At 37.2% G+C, this 21,205-nt stretch overlaps 2 protein-coding genes and 1 long non-coding RNA gene across 3 annotated transcripts in view; 2 read left to right on the top strand and 1 right to left on the bottom strand.

Annotated features, from left to right (window-relative positions):
• vps8 (VPS8 subunit of CORVET complex) overlaps window positions 1-21,205 on the bottom strand; it is an 893,492-nt gene that overhangs the window by 723,195 nt on the left and 149,092 nt on the right. The window lies entirely within an intron of this gene.
• Window positions 810-11,894, top strand: LOC114656617 (kelch-like protein 10). Its single transcript, XM_051931415.1, has 4 exons — window positions 810-1,301; window positions 2,043-2,663; window positions 6,879-7,028; window positions 11,040-11,894. Exons 1-4 carry the CDS (start codon window positions 849-851, stop codon window positions 11,412-11,414), a joined length of 1,599 nt encoding a protein of 532 aa, XP_051787375.1. The 5' UTR covers window positions 810-848; the 3' UTR covers window positions 11,415-11,894.
• LOC127529047 (uncharacterized) lies at window positions 14,998-19,752 on the top strand. Its single transcript, XR_007935699.1, has 3 exons — window positions 14,998-15,423; window positions 17,881-18,899; window positions 19,330-19,752. It is a non-coding gene; the product is annotated as an uncharacterized LOC127529047 (long non-coding RNA).

Below are 21,205 nucleotides of genomic sequence, written 5' to 3'. Positions count from 1 at the left end.
TCTGATTTTGATTTATTAATAAATTAATAACAAAAAGGAAAGATAGTATGGGCTTCTTATTCATTGATTCACCATACTCCAATAAAAGCAAGTACATTTTCACTTTTTAAATATAATGTGCAATGTATTTGTTGTGGAAGTGTGTTTGGTAAAAAAAAAAGGCATTGATTACAAAAACACCATAAAATTAGATTTTAAAAGCTCAAAGGAAAGCTTAGTGTTAGTAGCCAGTACTGTATGAGGCTTCTCCTACTAAGATCCTTGGCAATTAAGACTGCATTGACCTTTCAAAGTATACTGTAAGAGTCTTTAAGGGATCTGTGAAAATCCAAACATTATAGCATCTAGTCTGGCTATGTGCTAACAAATGTTTGTCGCTTTATGTTCCATTGTCTCAAATATTTTATCAACAAATAAGGCTGCATTTGTTTTACCTTGTGGATAAGATTTTTCTTTCCTAAACTATACATTTCCTTGTGGACTACCAAAGATAATCAATCATCTGTGTAAGTTTTAAAGATATTTGAAAAGAATAAGTATATGTCTTCTTTTGGAAACTTTTTGGACCAAATCCCAGGGGTCTTCTGGAGCTTATCCCAGCTAGCATAGGTTGCAATGATGGATCAAACCCTGAACAGGGTCCATCACATCGTGAAATGTGGAAATTCTGTGACAATCTATACAAAAGAGAACATAAAGATGACCAGGAACTGATCCTGTTCATCTTTACCTTGTATAGCTAAAGCCATTCAGCTAGCCATTCAGCTTATGACACATAATATGTATGTGATTTTACTTGTAGAGCCTTGTTCTCAAGGAGGTGGAACAGCAAAAAGAAAAAGAAGAAAATGATATACAGCATTCCTGGAATCTCTCCTGACATGATGGAAATGATTGTTACATTTGCCTACACCCAAACTGTTTCACTTACAGAAGAAAATGTGACGCAGCTCCTCTCTGTGTCTGATCAGTTTAACATACTTGGGCTTGTCAAACTCTGCTGTGATTTCCTTGAATCCCACCTCAGTCTGGAAAATTGCCTAGGGACCTGCAAGCTTGCGTATCGGTATTCCTGTTCTGAGACACACTTTAAAGCATTTAGATTCACCATGAATGAGTTTAAAAACCTGGTCACAGTGTCGGAAGAGTTCCTACAGCTCAGTTTTTTTGAATTTTATGACATAATTGAGCAGGATGAGCTCAATGTTCAAACTGAGAGTCAGGTCTTCAATGCAATCATGAAGTGGATCTTCCATCAGCCAAATGAGAGAAAAAAATTTCTCCCTAAACTTCTTTCAAAGGTACTGGGGGTTATGTTTTAATAATTTAACAAGTTAAGTACTGTCATTGCGTAGTTCACATGTTCTCCTTATGACTTTTCTCTTGGTACTGCGGCAGCTTCCAGAGACTCGAGGGCTTAGCAGGCTCAAATCAAACTGCACCAGCATTAGCTTTAACTGTTGTTGTTCACTATTCCCTTTGCATCTCCTTTTCTCTTGAACATTTGTTGCTTTTTTTACCTTATTCATTTGAATCCTTTGGTTTGCAATTTTTTTCTGAATTTTGTATTTGTGGATTTTTGGACTAGTGTTTATTTTGATCACCTTTTGCTATAATAATAGTAATAATAATAATAATTCATTGAATTTATATAGCGCTTTATTCACTACTCAAAGCACTACCACACATTTAGTATATAATTTTACAATTGTGCATTTATTTTCAGTTTTTGAAAGTTTTGTGATAATTTTGAAATTTTGGATATTTTTGATTTTTTTGGTTTGTTTTGGAGGCTTTCTCTTCATTAAATACATTTTAATGTAAAGATTTTGGTTATTTGAGTCAGGGATTTTGTCAGTCCCCTCATGCTTATTGAGATTTTAAGCCTTAAGCCATATTTGAGTTTGTAATCCTCAGATCTTTTTTTTAAATAGTTAGGCCCTTTTTTGAAGATTTTGGGTCTAAATCATAAAAGCATTTCGAAAATAGTTTTATGTCAAGGACAAAATTAACTGATGCTCTTGTTCTTCTTCATTTTACAGGTGCGCTTGACTCTGAAAGAGTCCAGAGCATTTCTGGATAATGCAAAGAAGAGTGATTACGTAAAAGATACTGTGGAGTATAAACTTTTTGTTTACAGGGCCTTGATGCAGTTGATAAATGAACTCAGCATTACTGAAGCAAGTACCCCAGAGCCTAGCTATCCCATATCACATACCCGCCTTCCATACAGCATCTTGCTGTCTATTGGTGGATGGAATGGCAGTCATCCAGCCAATATCATCGAAGCGTATGATGCACGTGCCAAGATTTGGACAGATGTGACCTGTGAAAAGGAGAACCCTCGAGCCTACTTTGGAACTGTCTATATAAAAGGATATATTTATTTAATTGGTGGATTTGATGGCATTAATTACCTCAACGTGGTGCACAGACTTGACCCTGTGACCAGAGTCTGGCAAGAAGTGGCTCCCATGCATTCTTGTCGCTGCTACTTTAGTGTGGTTGCACTCAATGATTTCATCTATGCCTTAGGTGGGTTTGATGGTCATAGTCTCCTTAACACAGCTGAAAAATACAACACAGAGTTGAACCAGTGGTCATCAACATCTTCTATGAATGTGAGGAGAAATGATGCAAGTGCCACTGCATTAAATGGGAAGGTAATGTTTGATATGTTGTGAAATTAAAATAGAGACAATAAATGGATGAAGATGGTATTAATGGACAGTAATTCAAATATAGGGTGGCAAGGTGGCGCAGTGGTAGCGATGCTGCCTCATAGTAAGGAGACCTGGACTTGTTTCCTGGGTCTTCCCTGTGTGGAGTTTGCATGTTCTCCTCGTGTCTGCGTGGGTTTCCTCTGGGTGCTCCGGTTTCCTCCCACAGTCCAAAGACATGCAGGTTAGGTTCACTGGCGATCCTAAATTGACCCTAGTGTGTTCTTCGTGTGCATGTGTGTGCCCTGTGGTGAGCTGGGTTCCTGCCTTGCGCCCTGTGCTGGCTGGGACTGGCTCCAGCAGACCCCTGTGACCCTGTGTTAGGATATAGCGGGTTGGATAATGACTGACATGACTGACTGAATTCAAATATACTGCAAATGAACAAGACATTTTGAGCTCCGCTCACCACGGAGTGAAGCAAACCAGAAGTTTAGGCAGAAGAATACAACTGTTGGCAGTCCAAGTGAAAATACAGCCTATGTCTTGGCATTAAATACACAGAGCCCTTTCTAATTTAGCTATATTACTGCATATGTTTCAAAGAAAATCACAAGATTGTTTATGGTTTGTAATAATATAGAGAGGACATTTTATGAAAAAAAAGACAAACATTTGATAATTCCTTTGAAAGTATTGTTGCCCAAATAATCAAGAATAAAATCTTCCTTCCATCTGTCACCAAAATTGAAATACTCTAGGTCAGGATCATTTTTGAAATGGTGTCCTTCCCAGTAGTATTATGCCCAAGACAGGAGCTAACTCTGGATGGGGCACTAGCCATCAGAGGGCTTATACAATACACCCACACACACATATACTACCCTGCTGAGAACAGGCAGATGCGAGATTTGAATACCTGAACACTGAAGCTTTCAGGGCAGCATTGCTAAACACTCCCACTGTACCATATTGTGATTGATCATGCTGCTTTTTTCTTCTCTGGGGCTGGTTCAGCCACTTGGCTTCTGAGTTGCACAAAGGAGGCAAGCAGGGCAAAGAAACCTTTATTCTGGCACTTAAAGGAACAGTGTTAGGGCTTTCTTCAGTATTGGAGCTTTCATTCAAGCACAGAACGAACTTGACAACTTCCTAGTCGCATGCCTTACTCCAGCGATCACCGCTTTGATTAAAAGAATTTAAAGGAATCTTCCTTAGGAGTGCTCAGCTGAAGAGTGACAGAAGCAGTTGCTGGGGTGGAGCTGGATGTGGTGTGGACAGGACATAGAGATAACAGAACAGCACATAAATTAGCTAGTTTTAAAACCTCCAAACATTGTGTGATAGTACTTTCTGGCACTGATTCTGCACCAGTAAGCTTAGTTATTTGAGAGTGTTGTTGTTTTGTATTTAAATGTTTTTTGAAAGTGTGCTATCTCTGTGGCTAAACCAGTCCCAGAGAAGGAAAGCACAACAAAATTAGTCAAAATTTCCTAGGGTGTGAAAAAATTATTTGCTCCAATGGGAGTTTCACCTAATTAAAGGAATCAGCTAGAAAATCATGCCCAATTTAGGTTAGCGCTGCCTAATTGCTCTAGAATGTGGAAAAAGTATGGTTGACAACTTTTTGTATGAAAAATATTACAAAGTCAGTTTAAAGAAATGGTGCACCCACGTTTAGAACCCTACTTAACCAGTGGAGAATGTCTTTGAAAGTGCCTATTATGGCATTGTTAATGTTAACTCTAAAAGAATCCCAAGGATAATGTTTAAGGATCTGTATGATGCTTTCACGCTGGCTGTCAGTGTTCTTCATTCCAATATCAGAAAGACAATGGACGAACAAGAAATTCATTGCAGAATACTAAAACAGAAAAACTGCTTCCTATTACGAACAAGAGCGTTGTTGACATGAGGTTTGCTAAAATGCACCTGCATGATGTCCAACAGTTCTAGAACATATGGAGAGATGAGTGAAAAGAGGATAGTTTTAGATATTTATATCTGGAATTACATTTCACAGTAAGAATTAAAAATCTAATATCATGGCAATGGTCAAGCATGGTAATAAGAATGAGGAAGGAATAAGCTTTGCTTTGTATTAGAAGGAGAACGTCAGCCCCGCTGGTGCATCAGCTATAGTTCTCTTGCATTATGGTTTTGCCTTTAGAATAATCCGTGTCACAGTCCTACAATGTGAAAAAGTCAAGATTGTTCTTGACATTCCCTGTTTTGGAAAATGGAGTTTTAGCTTATGCACAGTTTAACTGTGTGGTGGTACAACTGATAATGTTATTTTACTAATTAAAGCACTTTTGGTTTTATTCCATTGTCTTAATTATAGCAATGAAATTGCTCCTCAAAATGCTGTGTGCTGAGAAAGAGCTCTGTCCACTTTTATTTTATAGAAGAAATACTTGCATATTAACATGACAGCATAATGATGAAATGATTAGGCTTGGTATCTCACAGCTTCAATGTCAAAGATTCTGTTACTGCCATGTCTGGACAGGAGGCAGTGTTTTTGCAGTTTCTTCAGGAGTTTTAGAACTAAGAATCAAATTTTACATTACTGGTTAAACATGGTAGTTTTGCTCTATCACATGGAAAGCCAGTTTTAACATTTTCAGATCTCAAATATCTTAAAAATTAATTGGAGAAATCTGAAAATACATCTATTTCAAGATATCTTAAATCCATTTAAGTCCCAATCTCTCTATTATAATAACAAAATCCTGGGAGGAGACATGACATTTTCAGAGGGATACTTTCACGTCCCACGAGACAAGACTTTGTGCCAAGAGATTTAACCACACCCGGGAACGGAAATAAAAGACAAAGAGTAGATGACAAAGTAGAACATCGTAAAGAATTCAAAAACATTGGCACGATACAAATGCAGAGCAGATTAGAGATGATGAAAGTACTAAAATTCGAAAGTCCCAAAAAAATGATAGTAAAGATCACATTAGCGCAAACAAACGGAAATTATTACTCGGTAAATAACGGAACAGCGAAAAGAGATCGAATATATTGTTTGGATTTAATAAGTCGGAGACTTGTAGATTGTCTAATTCATTTTGCCATCAGGGAAAAGTAGTGTTTCTTCCCAATGAAGAGGAGAATCTGCGAGAATTATAAGATACAATTCCCATATGCGAGCGGCAGGGACGCATAGTGGTTGGCACGTAGCGCAGCCCTCTAGTTTATATTACTGAAATTTATTTTTGAAGAATTATGAATAAAATAAAACCTCATTCCACAGGAGTGTTTTAGGCATTGGATATTTATTGCCTGTTTCTTCATGAGATTAAAGTGCATTTTAACAAAGGGGTCCCTTTATCTATGCCAACTGCTGGGCTCATAAGTTTCCATCTTCCCTCTACTTCTGGTTGCATTCTGTCTGAGTAACGGTTTCTGACTGATGGAAAAAATTCTTTCTGATATTAGAAAGTCAAAATCTAAGATAAACTAGCCTTCATTTTTATTTGCAGTGGTCGTCAGAACTCTTGTGTTCAATGAAGTTACAGTATGTAAACAAGTATCTTTATTTTATTAATTTAAAATTCAGAACATCCATGCATCCATTTTTCTATCCAACCATTCAATATTAACCACAAGACAGAGACCAGACCAGGAGGGAACATCAGTCCACTGGAAATAACAGCAATGGTGCACACATTAACACATAATAGCATTAGTTCATAGTTTTTAATTAACCTAACATGCATGTCTTTGGTTATGTGGGATCAGAACCAGAGTAACTGGAAAAAAACCTCACACAGACTGTAGAGAAAGTGCAAATCTAGTGTGATGAGGTGCCACACTGCTAATGACTGCACCACCAATTCACCCACTTTTGGACATATATAATTACTGTGTTTGTTATATAAATGCATATTAGATGCGTAGAGTAATTTGTATTTTCTACTGATGTATAATAAGGATCAAGCATTTTTGATTAAAATGCTTTATACATCAAAAGGTGAATATAAAAAAATGATAAACTGATGAGAATACAGTATCTTGCATTTGTGTTTCCCTTTTCTAAAAATATATCAATCTTAAGTTACTTATTTTTTCATTTATGTTAATGTCAGTGAACAGTTATTTACTTCAGTGTCTTTACATTAGCCAGTTTTTATTTGTAACCGAGAATTCCTTGCTTATGGTAACTCTAACCAACAGCTCTAATGGCTGTTGTCTTTACTCTTACAGATTTACATTTGTGGGGGCTCCAAAGACCAGGTCTTCCTTGCCACAGCAGAGGTTTATGACCCTCAAAAGGACCAATGGTCAATGATTGCACCAATGCCAACCAAGCGGAGCAGCCTGGGAGTAGTTGCATACAATAATGAAGTTTATGCAGTAAGTAACCTGATTATTGTTTTTTATCAGTATGCTGCTGCTGGAGTATGTGAATTTCCCCTTGGGGATCAATCTATCTATCTATCTATCTATCTATCTATCTATCTATCTATCTATCTATCTATCTATCTATCTATCTATCTATCTATCTATCTATCTATCTATCTATCTATCTATCTATCTAGTCATATTTAACCAATTATTTTAAAGTCTCCACCACCTTCACAGCCTAAATACAACCCTTATCCTGCGTTGTCAGTTCATCATTCAGAACAATCACCTCCATGTACTACTGAGCTCCTCCACATCACTGGTAACTTACAGTGAGTCTCAAACTCTTAAATCTAAATGTGCAAGAATATTAATGTCTGAAATTTTGCAGAAAAAATAAACATATAGTAGGTTGTCTTCTGTTTTGCTTTCACCTATAATTTGTAGTTTGAGGTCCAGAACTGTGTCAACATTGCAGTTTGCAGTTTCATTGCATATTAGTAGTTGCTTCTTTGTGAAGAACTGTACTGTCTTTATTCTTACAATTCAGGCTAAACACTAATCTGCAATGTAAGCAATAACTAGGTGACATACTACATATGGAAATTGAACGTGATGTGTTAATTTGATTTTAGAAAAGCTGATTTTCTTCTTTCTAGTACTATATATCCTAAGCCATTAGATTTATTGTCACTTTTTTGAAAGCAACTCAAGTATTTTAAAAAAGTGCTATTCTAATGAAAAAAAAAGACATTTGAAAGTAAAACAATGTTTGATTATTTTACCTTGCACTAATTTCAGCATTTTACTCCACACTCACAATGCAAAATACTGCAGTATTTTGTAAACTGATTTTTAAAAGCACATCACTTCCAGGATTAACCTATTGGTTATCTGATATTATCATTAATTAAATCTTGAATGATTATCTTATATCATCATTAGTTAAATAAACCCCATTCACAGCACAATTTAGACACATTTTCTTCCTTCATTGTCCTGCTTTAGGATCTACCATTGTATTCATGACAGATTTTTAAATACTTCTCTGATACCATAAAAGTTACAATCTGTTCTTGATCCCATTCCTGTTTACTTTTGAATGTGAGATCCCTGACTTACTTACTGCTGGTTTATGCTAGACCTGTTATGCACACAAAGCCTGATTTATTTTCTTATTAATGCCACTAGAAATGTTACCTCTTAACTATAATGACTCTAAAATTGCAATTTTATTCTCTGGATCAGCAAAGCTCAGTTACCTACCTCAGCCATTTCACTCACAGTTTGCATATTAGTTGGCTACTGACTTGACGCATTGCAAAGAACACTGAGAATAATTAAAATATGTTTCCTGTTGCTGTGTTGTGTTAGAGTCCTTGGGTGACCCTATTCTTATCTTTTATGTTCTTTATTGTGCAGACAAAATGTCTCAAATTCCATATTCTTACCACACTGTCAAATACTGCAGTTCAGCACTTCCTCCTTCGCTTTTGTATCATAATAACAGTTAACTAAACAGAATAAAAGAACAGGCAGGAGTTAAGTTACACAAAAATAATAAGCAAAACTAAAATAAATGTTGGCTAAATATTAATAACTAGACATTAAGCCCGTTACAATAACGGGCACTAGAACAGTAGTGCATAAACATTGCGCACGGCACCGTGAGATGCGCGGTGCGGCCCCGCGCATGCGCACTTCACCAGAAGACACACACACACATGGACACCCTGGACGCACATGGGGGTTTTATTAGATATGACCTGAGCAATAATCAGTTCATCTTGCTTAGAATTTCATGTAGTTCACTGTTTAATTAGCCTTTGATCCGGCCTGGTCCAATATGGCCCTTAATTCAGCGTGGCCTTTGAATGGAGTGAATAATGACTTGACCTCCTCCATGGATGAGAATTGGGAGAAGGAGAGAGAGAGAAGTAGAGAGAACAAACTTATTCTAGTTCCTTTCACACATCATGGACCAATTGGGTGTTGTCATATGCAGTGACCCTTTTGCTTGGCACAAAGTTATCTTTTCGTCAAGCTAGTCAATCAGTTTATCATTCTGCTCTGGCCTCCCATCCTAGTAAACCATGTTCCTTCCTGGCCAGAATGACCATTCTTCTATATTATGTACGATCTTGCATTTCTTGCCTTCAGGTTTGCCTTTTGGTTTGGGTGATTTTTGTTTCTACTTATGTTTCTTTTCTCAGGAATCCTTTTGAATCCTTTAATACATATTTAAACATTCAAGGAACCTTGATTGTTTCATTTGAGTAGAGATTTTTTAACAGTTTTTTTGGGCCTGTGTAGGCCATAAGCCTGCTGCTTGAGTTTATGGTCAGGCTGTCTTAGGTGTAGGACCTAATTGTTTGGCACAGACCTGTGGAGTTGACAGATGCTCTCGCTTTTGGTTTTAAGGATCTGCATCCTTTTTTGAGCCTTTGTGAGAGAGAGAGACTTATGCAAAATACTCTTATCCTTCTGACTCTTCCCATCACTACCTAATGTCCATCACCTGACCGAAACTGCCATCATTTCATACCCTGTGCAGGTGTCCAAAACTTATTTATCAATCGATTCCCACCAGCAAGTTGGAATCAGGCAGACCCACATATTAGATATTGGGCTAGAGGTTGGGGCAGTTGTGCCCCATAAACAATAACACTGTTTCTTATAAACTGCATTTTCCTTCACTTGTCATCACCTGTCCAGGCAAGCAGACAGGGAGGCAGAGACCCAGCCGCTGCAAATGGAAGCAAACGGCCTATCTGGTTTTCTGTCATGGCCAAAATCTCAGTGGCTGCATTTCTTATAACAATGGCCTGTTTAGCCCTCTAAAGTACACAATGTCATTGACTGAAGTTTTTAAACTTAGCAGCTGCAAAGAGAAAAATAATAAAATAGACAAGCGAGGGCTTTTGGTGGTTTAAACCTTACCATGCCAATGTGCATTACAATATATAATACTTGTTCTCATACATGCTTTATGATTCTCTTTAAATATATGCAAATCAGAATATTCTTTATTACAGAGTCTGTGTGGGTTTTCTTCAAGTATTTATATTTTTTTCCCACATTACAAAAATATGTGTGTTAAGGTAACATGCCATTCAAAAATGTGTTAGTTTAATTGACATCTTTAAATTGCAAAGCTGTGAATGTTAATTTTATTAGTGTCTTTAGGTTGACTTTGTTTGAGTGAGATTGAATATGTGCTAATGTAAATTGAAATGTTCTGGCATCCCATCAAGAATGGCTTCTATTTTATGCCCCAGTGTTGCTGGAATGGTAGCTTTCTTTGGCCTTAAATTTGGAAAGAAGACTGTATGGAGTGGATAGATGGATTGCCTCAACATACATGAATGTTTCATGTGATCTTAAACTACATTGCCTTCAGGCAAAGTTACTTTCAAACATCTAGTAGTTTTCTCAGATACTCTCCTACACATGCTTTAAATGTTTTTCATTTATCCATCCAACCATTATCCAACCCGCTATATCCTATTTACAGGGTCATGGGGGTCTGCTGGAGCCAATCCCAGCCAACACAAGGCACAAGGCAGGAAACAAACCCTGGGCAGGGCACCAGCCCACTGCAGGGCACACACACACACACACACACACACACACACACCAAGGACAATTTAGAATCGCCAATGCACCTAACCTACATGTCTTTGGACTGTGGGAGGAAACCGGAGCACCAAGAGGAAACCCACGCAGACACGGGGAGAACATGCAAACTCCACACAGAGAGGACCCAGGAAGCGAACCTGGGTCTCCTAACTGCGAGGCAGCAGCACTACCCACTGGACCACCGTGCCACCCTGTTTTTCATTTATGGTGCAGCTAATGATCCAATGAATTTGAATCCTATAGATAGCACAACACACCATCTCACAATTTTGTCTTTTTTAACATTTTTTTACAGTAAACATTTCTATTCGTGAAAATGGTCTCTAAAAATGAATTTGTAGATGAAAGCCAATATAAATATTTTTGTACTTTCTCTTACAGGTTGGTGGATTTTACAGAAGAAATTGTCTAAACACTGTTGAGGCATATAACCCTCTAACCAACACATGGAGGCCAATTCCTTCAATGATTAGTCCACGCTGCAACTTTGGCATTGCATTGATGGAGGAGCTTATTTTTGCAGTGGGTGGCTTCAACGGGTTTAGCACCACTGCCCAAGCAGAATATTACAACAAGGACACTAATGAATGGAAGGAGGTTCAAGACATGAATTTGGACCGTGGCGGCTTGAGCTGTTGTGTGCTGTCTGGATTGCCCAACATCCGAGAATATGCAGCACGGAGAAAACCACCACAGCTTTGCAGTCTCTCACAAAAGCACAAGACCTCAGCTTTCCGAAACGTGCCAGCATTATGAAAAGATGGACATTTGCAAAAAAAGATGCCCATAACTGTAGTTGGTATAGAAACTTAAATCTTTTTTAGTGCACCTTACAGGGATATTATCAAGGATCAGTGGACATATAATTGCCAGTGTTGGGGAAAGAGAATGTATTTGTAATTATTTTAAATGAATTATTTGAGAAGGCTGGAGTAAACAGAAGATGGGTACATACTGTACATCACAGAGTACATATACACATGTCTAGAAAAACTTGAGAGGTAGGAGAACAAAGCCTAACTGAAAGTCTAGCAAAGACGGGTTTCCTGAGTTAATGGCTCCATTTAGGTTTTATTTTTTTTTTGTAACCAACAGAATACAAACATAAGCAAAGAAAATTATAACGCATGTCTTTTCTTGTGCATAGTATACTTTATAGCTCCCACCTTTAAAAATAAAAATAAATTTCAGGAGAAGGTGTATAATGTACTAAGTGCCCAAATGTCACAAAGTAATGTTAAAAAAATGAATATTTGTTATGCCAAATATCAACAAAAGAACTTGAGCGCTACTAGACTATCGTTTTGATCTTCGCGGTGCTAATAGAAGCAGAACTGCCTTCCAAAGGTAGTCAGTTGCCAAAAATATCTGTTTCATTTGTAATTGCTTTCATGTCATTTTTAACTCTATCTTCAACCTATGTAACTGTGTAACATTTAAATTGGATATAAAAATAATATATAATGGCTGTATTGCATAGTAGTTTCAAAGTGAGAGTGTAAAGTTAACATTGGTAAAATTAACCTGAGGTCAAAACAAAAATGCATTTCATGACGGGTGTCTGATCACAAAAAAGGAGTCGATGTTCTCCTTCTAGAAGCACCAGAGCCGACCCTGGGATTTAACAGTGAATTTGGCTTGTCAAAGAATCAATGACAGTCAACAATCCAGTGAAAATCCTATCAACTTGGATGGGAAATTACCAAAATATACCACCATGTGTGTTCTGCTTCATAGCCACTAGTCTCTGCTAGCTAACAGACAAGTGCGTGGATCATAAAGCTGAAAAGCAGCAGTGAAAGAGACAGGACAATCTGCTCGAGAAAAACATTTTATGCCTTGCTTTATTTTTTGCACTCAGATTTTATTTCACCAATTTACTTTGTGACAATTTTAAGTTCTTATTTTCTATGTTAAATACAAGCACCTTTTTTAAAACTTCAGTTACTTTTTAATTTCTTTTTAAAATTTTTCCCCTTGGGGCTACTGTAGTGATCCCCTTGCTGATTATCTAAACACAGTATAATAGATGGCATGGTGGGACTAGCATCCCTGCCAGGATGGACTCCTTACCCTTACCTGGCCGGAAGGCCCACTTGACGAATGGGCAAAAAGAGTGGAAGGGCATTCCCTGCCTAAGCTAGAGGGGTGGCAGAAGATGCCAATACAGTAGGGGGCACGCTGGTGGCATCCCAGCAGGGTTGAACGGAAGAACAATACTTGGCCAGGAGACCAATTTCATGGAAGGACATGGGGAGAGATGACTTGACAGGGTCCCCTGATATGCTAGATGGCAGCATCCCTGGCTCAGGATTCCCACACGGACACCCATAGGGCATTATAGGACCTGTAGTCCGATGGTGCTGCCCGATTGGGTTCCATGGGAGCGACCAGGGGAAGCTGATGGTATTAATGACTTCTACTTTATGGGACATGCACAGTCTTTATGAAGGCCTCAATTTTTTCTTTGCCTTAATTAATATGCACGTTTGGTTTCTCCATTTGATAGTGGATTTCAAACTTGCTCTGATTTTTGGAGCTGTCACTGGTAAAGAATTACTCAGGGTGACACTTCACTCCCTGTAGCTGCTCTCACTGATATAGCAGATGTGAGACACGCAAACTTGGGACACTCGCGTAAAGAAGATCTCCATTAACCAATTGCATGTTAGTAGGTAATGTCAATGCTTAGGAGTAGCCAAGTCTTGACTGGCCACTACTCAAGAACAGCAAGCACTCAATGAGCACAGAGCAGAAGCAGGCAATGGGTGAACGGACATTGCATCACACAATCTTGGTTTGGCAAATGCCAGGAGAATGCCATCTTTTGTACCTCATACTGCCTATTGTAAAGTTTTGTGGAGGAGGGATAATGGTCTGGGCTGTTTTTCAGGGTTTGGGCTAGGCCCTTTGGTACCAGTGAAGCGTACTAGTAATGTCTTTGTATGCAAAGACATTTTAGACAATTGTGTACTTCCAACTTTGCATCAACAGTTTGGGGAAGGGCTGTTCTGTTCCAGCATGACTGTGCCCTTGTGCACAAAGCCAGGTCCGTAAAGACATGGAGGAACTCAAGTGGCCTGCAAAGAGTCCTCTGAACATTTTTGGGACGCATTAAAATACCAAGCAGGTCTTCTTGTCTAACATCAGCACCTGACCTCACAAATGATCTTTTGGCTGAATGGGCATGCATTCCGATAGACACCCCCAGCAGAGCAAAGGCTCTTATAGCTGTAAATGGGGCTAACTCAATAATAATGCCCATGGCTTTTAAATGGATGCTCAACAGTTGTGCATGGTGTGATTGTCTTGTGTCCACCAACTTTTACATACCTATATTGTGATGAATGGCATGCATAGGCAGGTGGTGTTGTGGGGATGGATCAAAGACCCTTATCCAGCCAGGAGGACAATATAATGGATTGACTGGGAAAGATAACCTGTTGTGACTAAATTCTCCCATGACACACTAGATGGCAGCATCCCTGGGCTTTGGTACTTATTTGGACACCCACAGGGTATGCTGAGAACTGCAGTCCCATGGGGCAGCCCTGTTGTGTACTGCCAGGGGGAGCTGGTAGGATTTTTGATCCCTACTTTCTGGAAGTGCTTCCTGAAGGTTATGTCTTTGCCCGGGAAGTACTTCTGGGTCCTGTATAAATGGAGCCACTCAGCTGTATTCAGGTGAGTTGGAATTGGGAGTGGACGATGGAGAAGTCTTGCCTGGGAGGACTGGAGAAAAAAAAGAGAGAGAATAAAGAAACGTATTGTATTTTGGCAACTGGGGAAAAAGAAGTCTTTGTTAGAGGTATTACAGTTATAATTAACCTTTAATTTGAACCTGGGACTTGTTTCTGTAAGGTTTTGTCTGGGGTTTGGGTTCATGCAACACCCCCTACATGTCACTATAAATATACAGTTGTGCTTGAAAGTTTGTGAACCCTTTAGAATTTTCTATATTTCTGCATAAATATGACCTAAAACATCATCAGATTTTCAGTCAAGTCCTAAAAGTAGATAGAGAAACCAGTTAAACAAATGAGACAAAAAATATTATACTTGGTCATTTATTTATTGAGGAAAATGATCGAATATTACATATTTGTGAGTGGCAAAAGTATGTGAACCTCTAGGATTAGCAGCTAGTTTGAAGGTGAAATTAGAGTCAGGTGTTTTCAATCAATGGGATGACAATCAGGTGTGAGTGGGCACCCTGTGTTATTTAAAGAACAGGGATCTATCAAAGTCTGCTCTTCACAACACGTTTGTGGAAGTGTATCATGGCACGAACAAAGGAGATTTCTGAGGACCTCAGAAAAAGAGTTGTTGATGCTTGTCGCTACCCGATCTGCGGTGCCTACCCGATTTGCGCACGCATGCGCAAAGCTTTAGTATTACGACCCTGCCCGATCTGCGTTTTTCTACTTCACGACACGAGTCCCCATCCGATTTGTCTCGCGCACGTGCTCTCTGCTTAATTAAAATTCATTTCACGACACTGCCCGATTTGTTCTGCGCATGTCTAATATTTTACAACACACGTCACTCGTCAGGTTTGAATTGCACTTGCGAGTCATTTTTGTGTAGACGTTTATCTCCGTCTGTAAGTGGACTTCTTACTGGAAAAGATGATAACTTCTGAATTTTATAACGTCTTGGAAGAATATGTGTCGCCTGAAAATTTTAACTCCATTCGAATGAAGAGGGAGCGAAATGAAATGCGACGTATGTCTGTGAACTTTATAATGGATACGTATAGCTTTTTGTAAGTACATCGTATTGATGAAAAAGGCAATAAGGATTTTCCTTTTTAGTTGCAATATGACATTTGTAATCTTGTGGTTTAAATGTGAAAGTCACAGCATTTTCTGTATTTGGGTTAATGGATGTATTTATTTCGTAACACCCTATTAGCATTTGGTGGTGTGTTTCTTTTAACATTTGTTCACATTTTTCATCTTAAAGAGTGAACAACAACAACAACTACAACAACAACATTTATTTATATAGCACATTTTCATACAAAAAGTAGCTCAAAGTGCTTTACATAATGAAGAAAAGAAAAATAAAAGACAAAATAAGAAATTAAAATAAGACAACATTAGTTAGCATAGAAAAGGAGTAAGGTCCGATGGCCAGGGTGGACAAAAAAAAAAACTCCAGACGGCTGGAGAAAAAAATAAAATCTGCAGGGGTTCCAGGCCACGAGACCGCCCAGTCCCCTCTGGGCAGTCTACCTAACATAAATGAAATAGTCCTCTTTGTATTTAGGGTTGTCACAGAGTCACTTGATGCTGATGGTCATACAGACTTCTGGCTTTTAATCCATCCATCATTGTTGGAACATCACGGTGCTTAAAAGACACCGGAAAAGGAAACAGAAGAGAGAGTAGGGGTTAGTACAGATTTTTGAGCCACCATGAATAGTTATTATAATGAACTGGATATACAGAGTATCAGGATTAAATTACAGTGAAGTTATGAGAAGGCCATGTTAAAATAATGTGTTTTCAGCAGTTTTTTAAAGTGCTCCACTGTATTAGCCTGGCGAATTCCTATTGGCAGGCTATTCCAGATTTTAGGTGCATAACAGCAGAAGGCCGCCTCACCACTTCTTTTAAGTTTTGCTCTTGGAATTCTAAGGAGATACTCATTTGAGGATCTGAGGTTACGATTTGGAATATAAGGTGTCAGACATTCCGATATATAAGATGGGGCGAGATTATTTAAGGCTTTATAAACCATAAGCAGAATTTTAAAGTCAATCCTGAATGATACAGGTAACCAGTGTAGCAACATCAAAATTGGAGAAATGTGCTCGGATTTTCTTTTCCTGGTTAGGATTCTAGTAGCTGCATTCTGCACTAGTTGCAAACGATTTATATCTTTTTTGGGTAGTCCTGAGAGGAGTGCGTTACAGTAATCTAGTCGACTGAAAACAAAAGCGTGAACTAAATTTCTCAGCATCTTTCAATGATATAAGAGGTCTAACTTTTGCTATGTTTCTTAAGTGAAAAAATGCTGTCCTAAACATGAACATGAACATATATGAACATGAACGGCATGCTAATTAAGAAAAACAATGTAATCAAGGTGTTGAATTAGGAGTAGAATTAGGAGAGCACGACTGACACTCGATGAATGTAAAGTGTGCCCTACAAAGCCATTGGTATTTTTTATTATGTTGATATCAGATTACATCATTACAATAGTTTTTCCATAATAAAGTTAACAAAGATATAATGATGAAGGCTAAATTACATACAAGAGTAGCAACAGCTAAGTTATTACAAGAAAGCGAGATGCAGATAATAGCATTACACATTGTTAATGAAGCAGATCAGAATCTTACACGTTTTAATTATATTAGTGTGTTTTCCGTTTTTAAATGCTATTTCTAGCATATTAATGTCCATACAGAAAGATGTAACAGAGGGTCTAACGTTCTGAACTTTACACTTATGAATCTGATTACATCTTGCCTGAAGAAGGGGCCTGAGTTGCCTCGAAAGCTTGCATATTGTAATCTTTTTAGTTAGCCAATAAAAGGTGTCATTTTGCTTGGCTTTTCTCTACATTCATAATGGCTAACACGATACAACACCCTACTACTACACACTTATGAATATGAAATTTATGAAGCAAGGTAACCACAGTTACTCCATTTTCTAACATTTAGTCTTAAACATTGTGTACAGTATAAGAACAATACTTAAACAGTGAGATATTTGTTTGTCAGTCAAGACAGTAACAGAAAAAAATCTTTATAAAACATTCTGGAATAGGAGAAGACGTAAAAGAAATGTAAGAGGGGATTTGTCTTCATTTGTTCATAAACTTCATTCTGGCGAAATACTAATGTCATACTTAATGAATTAATTTGTTAGTTGGCTACTATTCATTCATAATTTTGAAATGGATTTCTTGAAGCTTGTTTGGTAGAAAAAATTCTATGGCAGAAAACAGGCAATTTTAAAATTTATATCCAAAGCCATCAGAGAAGTGTGGTGTGCGCCTGATGTGGCACGATGACAGACTGGGCACCTGCTGTTGTCATTTGTCATTAGCTTATCGATTAGGCTGTTGGTTTAGGAGAAGTAAACACACGCACATTTACCTGAATATAATGGAGAAGGCTTGCTCCTTAGAAGTATCTTCTTTCTTATTGCTGCAGTTAGAAATACAATGCCCCTTCATTGTATTTTTTTTCTTGACCCTACAGGATGCCCAGTGGTAACCAGCCTTCCAAGTGGCTGAACAGATGCCAGTGTACCTGAATTCTGAGACACAACTGGATGTCCTTTTCTTCTGCTTTTAAGATTCCCAATTCAAGATGATGTGCTATTTCTACAGGTAAGACTACTGATGCTTTTAGTTTCAAAAGTAATTTGTGCACAATTCCCACAAAGCCTCCCCATATTTATTACTTGATCTGTAATATTTTGTTGCCTTGAATACTGTACTGTATGTCTGCTCACTCTGTCCAGTGACTAACACGGCTTTTTAATTTTAGACAGGAAAGCCTCAGAGTGTGAATCCTCACAAACACAGAGACTGAGGAGCATCAGTCCCAGTAGTCACTAAACAGGGATATTATTCTGTTTTGCAAAATAACATTTATTTTCTTAAGTTACTGTGCTTTTGTTGTTGGATTTTGAAAGAGCCGAGACTTAATTTTAACTTAAAACAAAACTAAGGTAGGAGAGAAAAATGAAGATGTTTTCATGTAAGTAATGCCACCTGAGCACGTCACATTAGAAGTTCAGATATACAGAGATTGTAACACAATGTCTACTGTATGCATAATGTAAAAGAAAAAAAAATGATGCTACATATAATGACAATTAAGTTGGAGTTCTTTCAACATCCAACAAAAAACCACAGTAATTTAAAAAAATATTATTAGTCAGACTTTACTCTAAGCAGAACTTTATCTATTGTGATGGTTTACTTTGGTAATAATTGATCTGCAGGAGTACCAAGGAAGGAGGCAGAACAAGAAGTAAGGGTACACTTTATTAATGTTTGAACTCCATGAGTGAACATCTACTGTGTTTATGTTTTTAACAGTTACAGTGAAGTAGAAGAGTCCGGCCGTGTTATTGGGCAGCAGTTAAAGAAGAAGGAAGGAGAGATGTGTGCCATGTTGAAGTAGCAGCTGGCCCTCCTGCCTGGCACTTCTAGAATCCTCCATCTAAATCTCTGCTCTGATCTGCTGTGCCTTTGCCAAGTGATCACGAGGTATTGGCCTTTTTGGTTTTTTTTTCTTCTGAAAACTGTCTGTCTCATTACACTGGCTGCCTGTCTCATGTAGAATTGATTTCAAGGTTCTATTAAATAATTAGAAGGCTTTGAGTATTTTAGACCCTGCCTGTATTTTGGAGTGTCTGCTACCAACATTTCTTTTCTGAAACGTTGCTTTGCTGTTTATTCCAAGATCAACCATACAAACTGGCAGCTTTCTGTACTCTGGAATGCTTTGCCAATAGAGAAGTGCCAGGCTACAAATGTCAAGCATTTTGAAAAACTTCAACAAGCCCACTTTTCCAATTTGTCCAATTTGTAATTACTTACATTGGTTGTAATAGATTAGAAATGGTACTGTGTACACTTTGTAAGCTCTGCACTGGGCACTAACCTCTGCTGATTTTCTCTGTTGTTTCTTTTCCAGTTTATTGCAATGGTGCCCCCCTGCGTCTCCACCTTCTGTTAGATCAACTCCAACTGCCTGTGATAGAAGAAAAGTTCACAAGACGTCCTGAAATGGAATTGTGATTAGAGTGAGACGGCCACAATTATGTATGCTGGGATGTGCAGAGGGGGCTGTGTAGGCTTTGGCTTGGGACCCCCAGAGGTTTATTATCTCTGGCAACTTTGAAGGCTGCAAGTTTGTCTTTGTCCCCGGCCATTTGACAAGGCAGTGTATTAATTACAAAGGACAAGGACCCCTCCATTTGCTTCATATTTACTTTTATAATACCTTCAATTTTCTTTGTAACTGTATATTTTTGTAGAGCAAATTGAGCTACACTTGTAAGCAAAGGTAATATAAAAATATTATTAGTGAACAAATGTTAAGGGACAGATCAGGAAAAATGTCTAAATTTTTAGTTTAAATAGAACAATGTTTTATGAAATATTGCTGGATAACAACTCTTTGACTCTGAGTAGTATCTTGTTCATGAAGCTAAAATAGCATTTTTCCTTTTTTGACAAATTTAATGATTCACTTTTATTGTGTTCAAAACCTTGGCTAACATTTTTTTTTAAAATACTAAGATAAAAATCTGTAAATATATTTGTGTTCTCCTTCCCCAATAGTTTTAACACCTCCCCTTGTCGGCCATTTTCATTGTAGTTGTGTTCTAGTTCAATGCATTTACCATTTATACATCTTTATGATTACTGAATTTTCTACTCATAATATACATATACATATGGGTGTATAATTTTTTTTGAGAAACATTGTTCACAAATCTTTCACTTCTATTTTTAAATGTACCATTTATTTCTTCAATAAAAAATGTATGAATAAGTGTATTGTATTTCCTTTTTTTTAAGTTATAAAAATGAACTGGCTCTGTATCAATATGGGTGAATAAAACCATTGATATGAGACGAGTCTGCACAGAAACAGTGGTGTGTTATGTTGATTAAACCTGTAAGAAAGAATATCACTGCCCTCTGTCCACATGGTGTTCATCATAAACTGAACTATTTCATGCTGTTTAAATTCTGCTGTTAGTGGAGAATATTTTATTTTACAGCTGTTAAATTCAGTTCAGTTTTATTATATTAACTAGCAAAATACCCGCGCTTCGCAGCGGAGAAGTAGTGTGTTAAAGAGGTTATGAAAAAGTAAAGGAAACATTTTAAAAATAACGTAACATGATTGTCAATGTAATTGTGTTGTCATTGTTATGAGTGTTGCTGTCATATATATATATATATATATATATATAATATATGTGTATTTGTATATGTATATATATATATATATGACAGCAACACTCATAACAATGACAACACAATTACATTGACAATCATGTTACGTTATTTTTAAAATGTTTCCTTTACTTTTTCATAACCTCTTTAACACACTACTTCTCCGCTGCGAAGCGCGGGTATTTTGCTAGTATATATATATATATATATATATATATACACACATACACATATATTATATATATATATATACATATATATATATATATATACACATATATATGTATACACACATATATATATATATATATATATATATATATATATATATATATATATATATATAGATATATATATATATATATATATATATATATATATATATATATATACACATACATACATACATATACACACATACATGCAGTTTCAATAACATAGAAATCAATATAAACAACATTAACATCATTATCATATGAGAATATGAAGTAATATATAAGAAGCACATTTCATATAAATATAAATTATTAAACAGTAAAATCTTCTTCTGTAATTTCCTACCGTGGCTATTCGTTTGTCTGTCCAGGATTTTAAATCACCTG

The sequence above is a fragment of the Erpetoichthys calabaricus genome, chromosome 8 (genome assembly GCF_900747795.2).
Source record: "Erpetoichthys calabaricus chromosome 8, fErpCal1.3, whole genome shotgun sequence".
Taxonomy (NCBI): Eukaryota; Metazoa; Chordata; class Cladistia; order Polypteriformes; family Polypteridae; genus Erpetoichthys; species Erpetoichthys calabaricus.
This window is presented reverse-complemented; position numbering and strand designations above follow the sequence as displayed.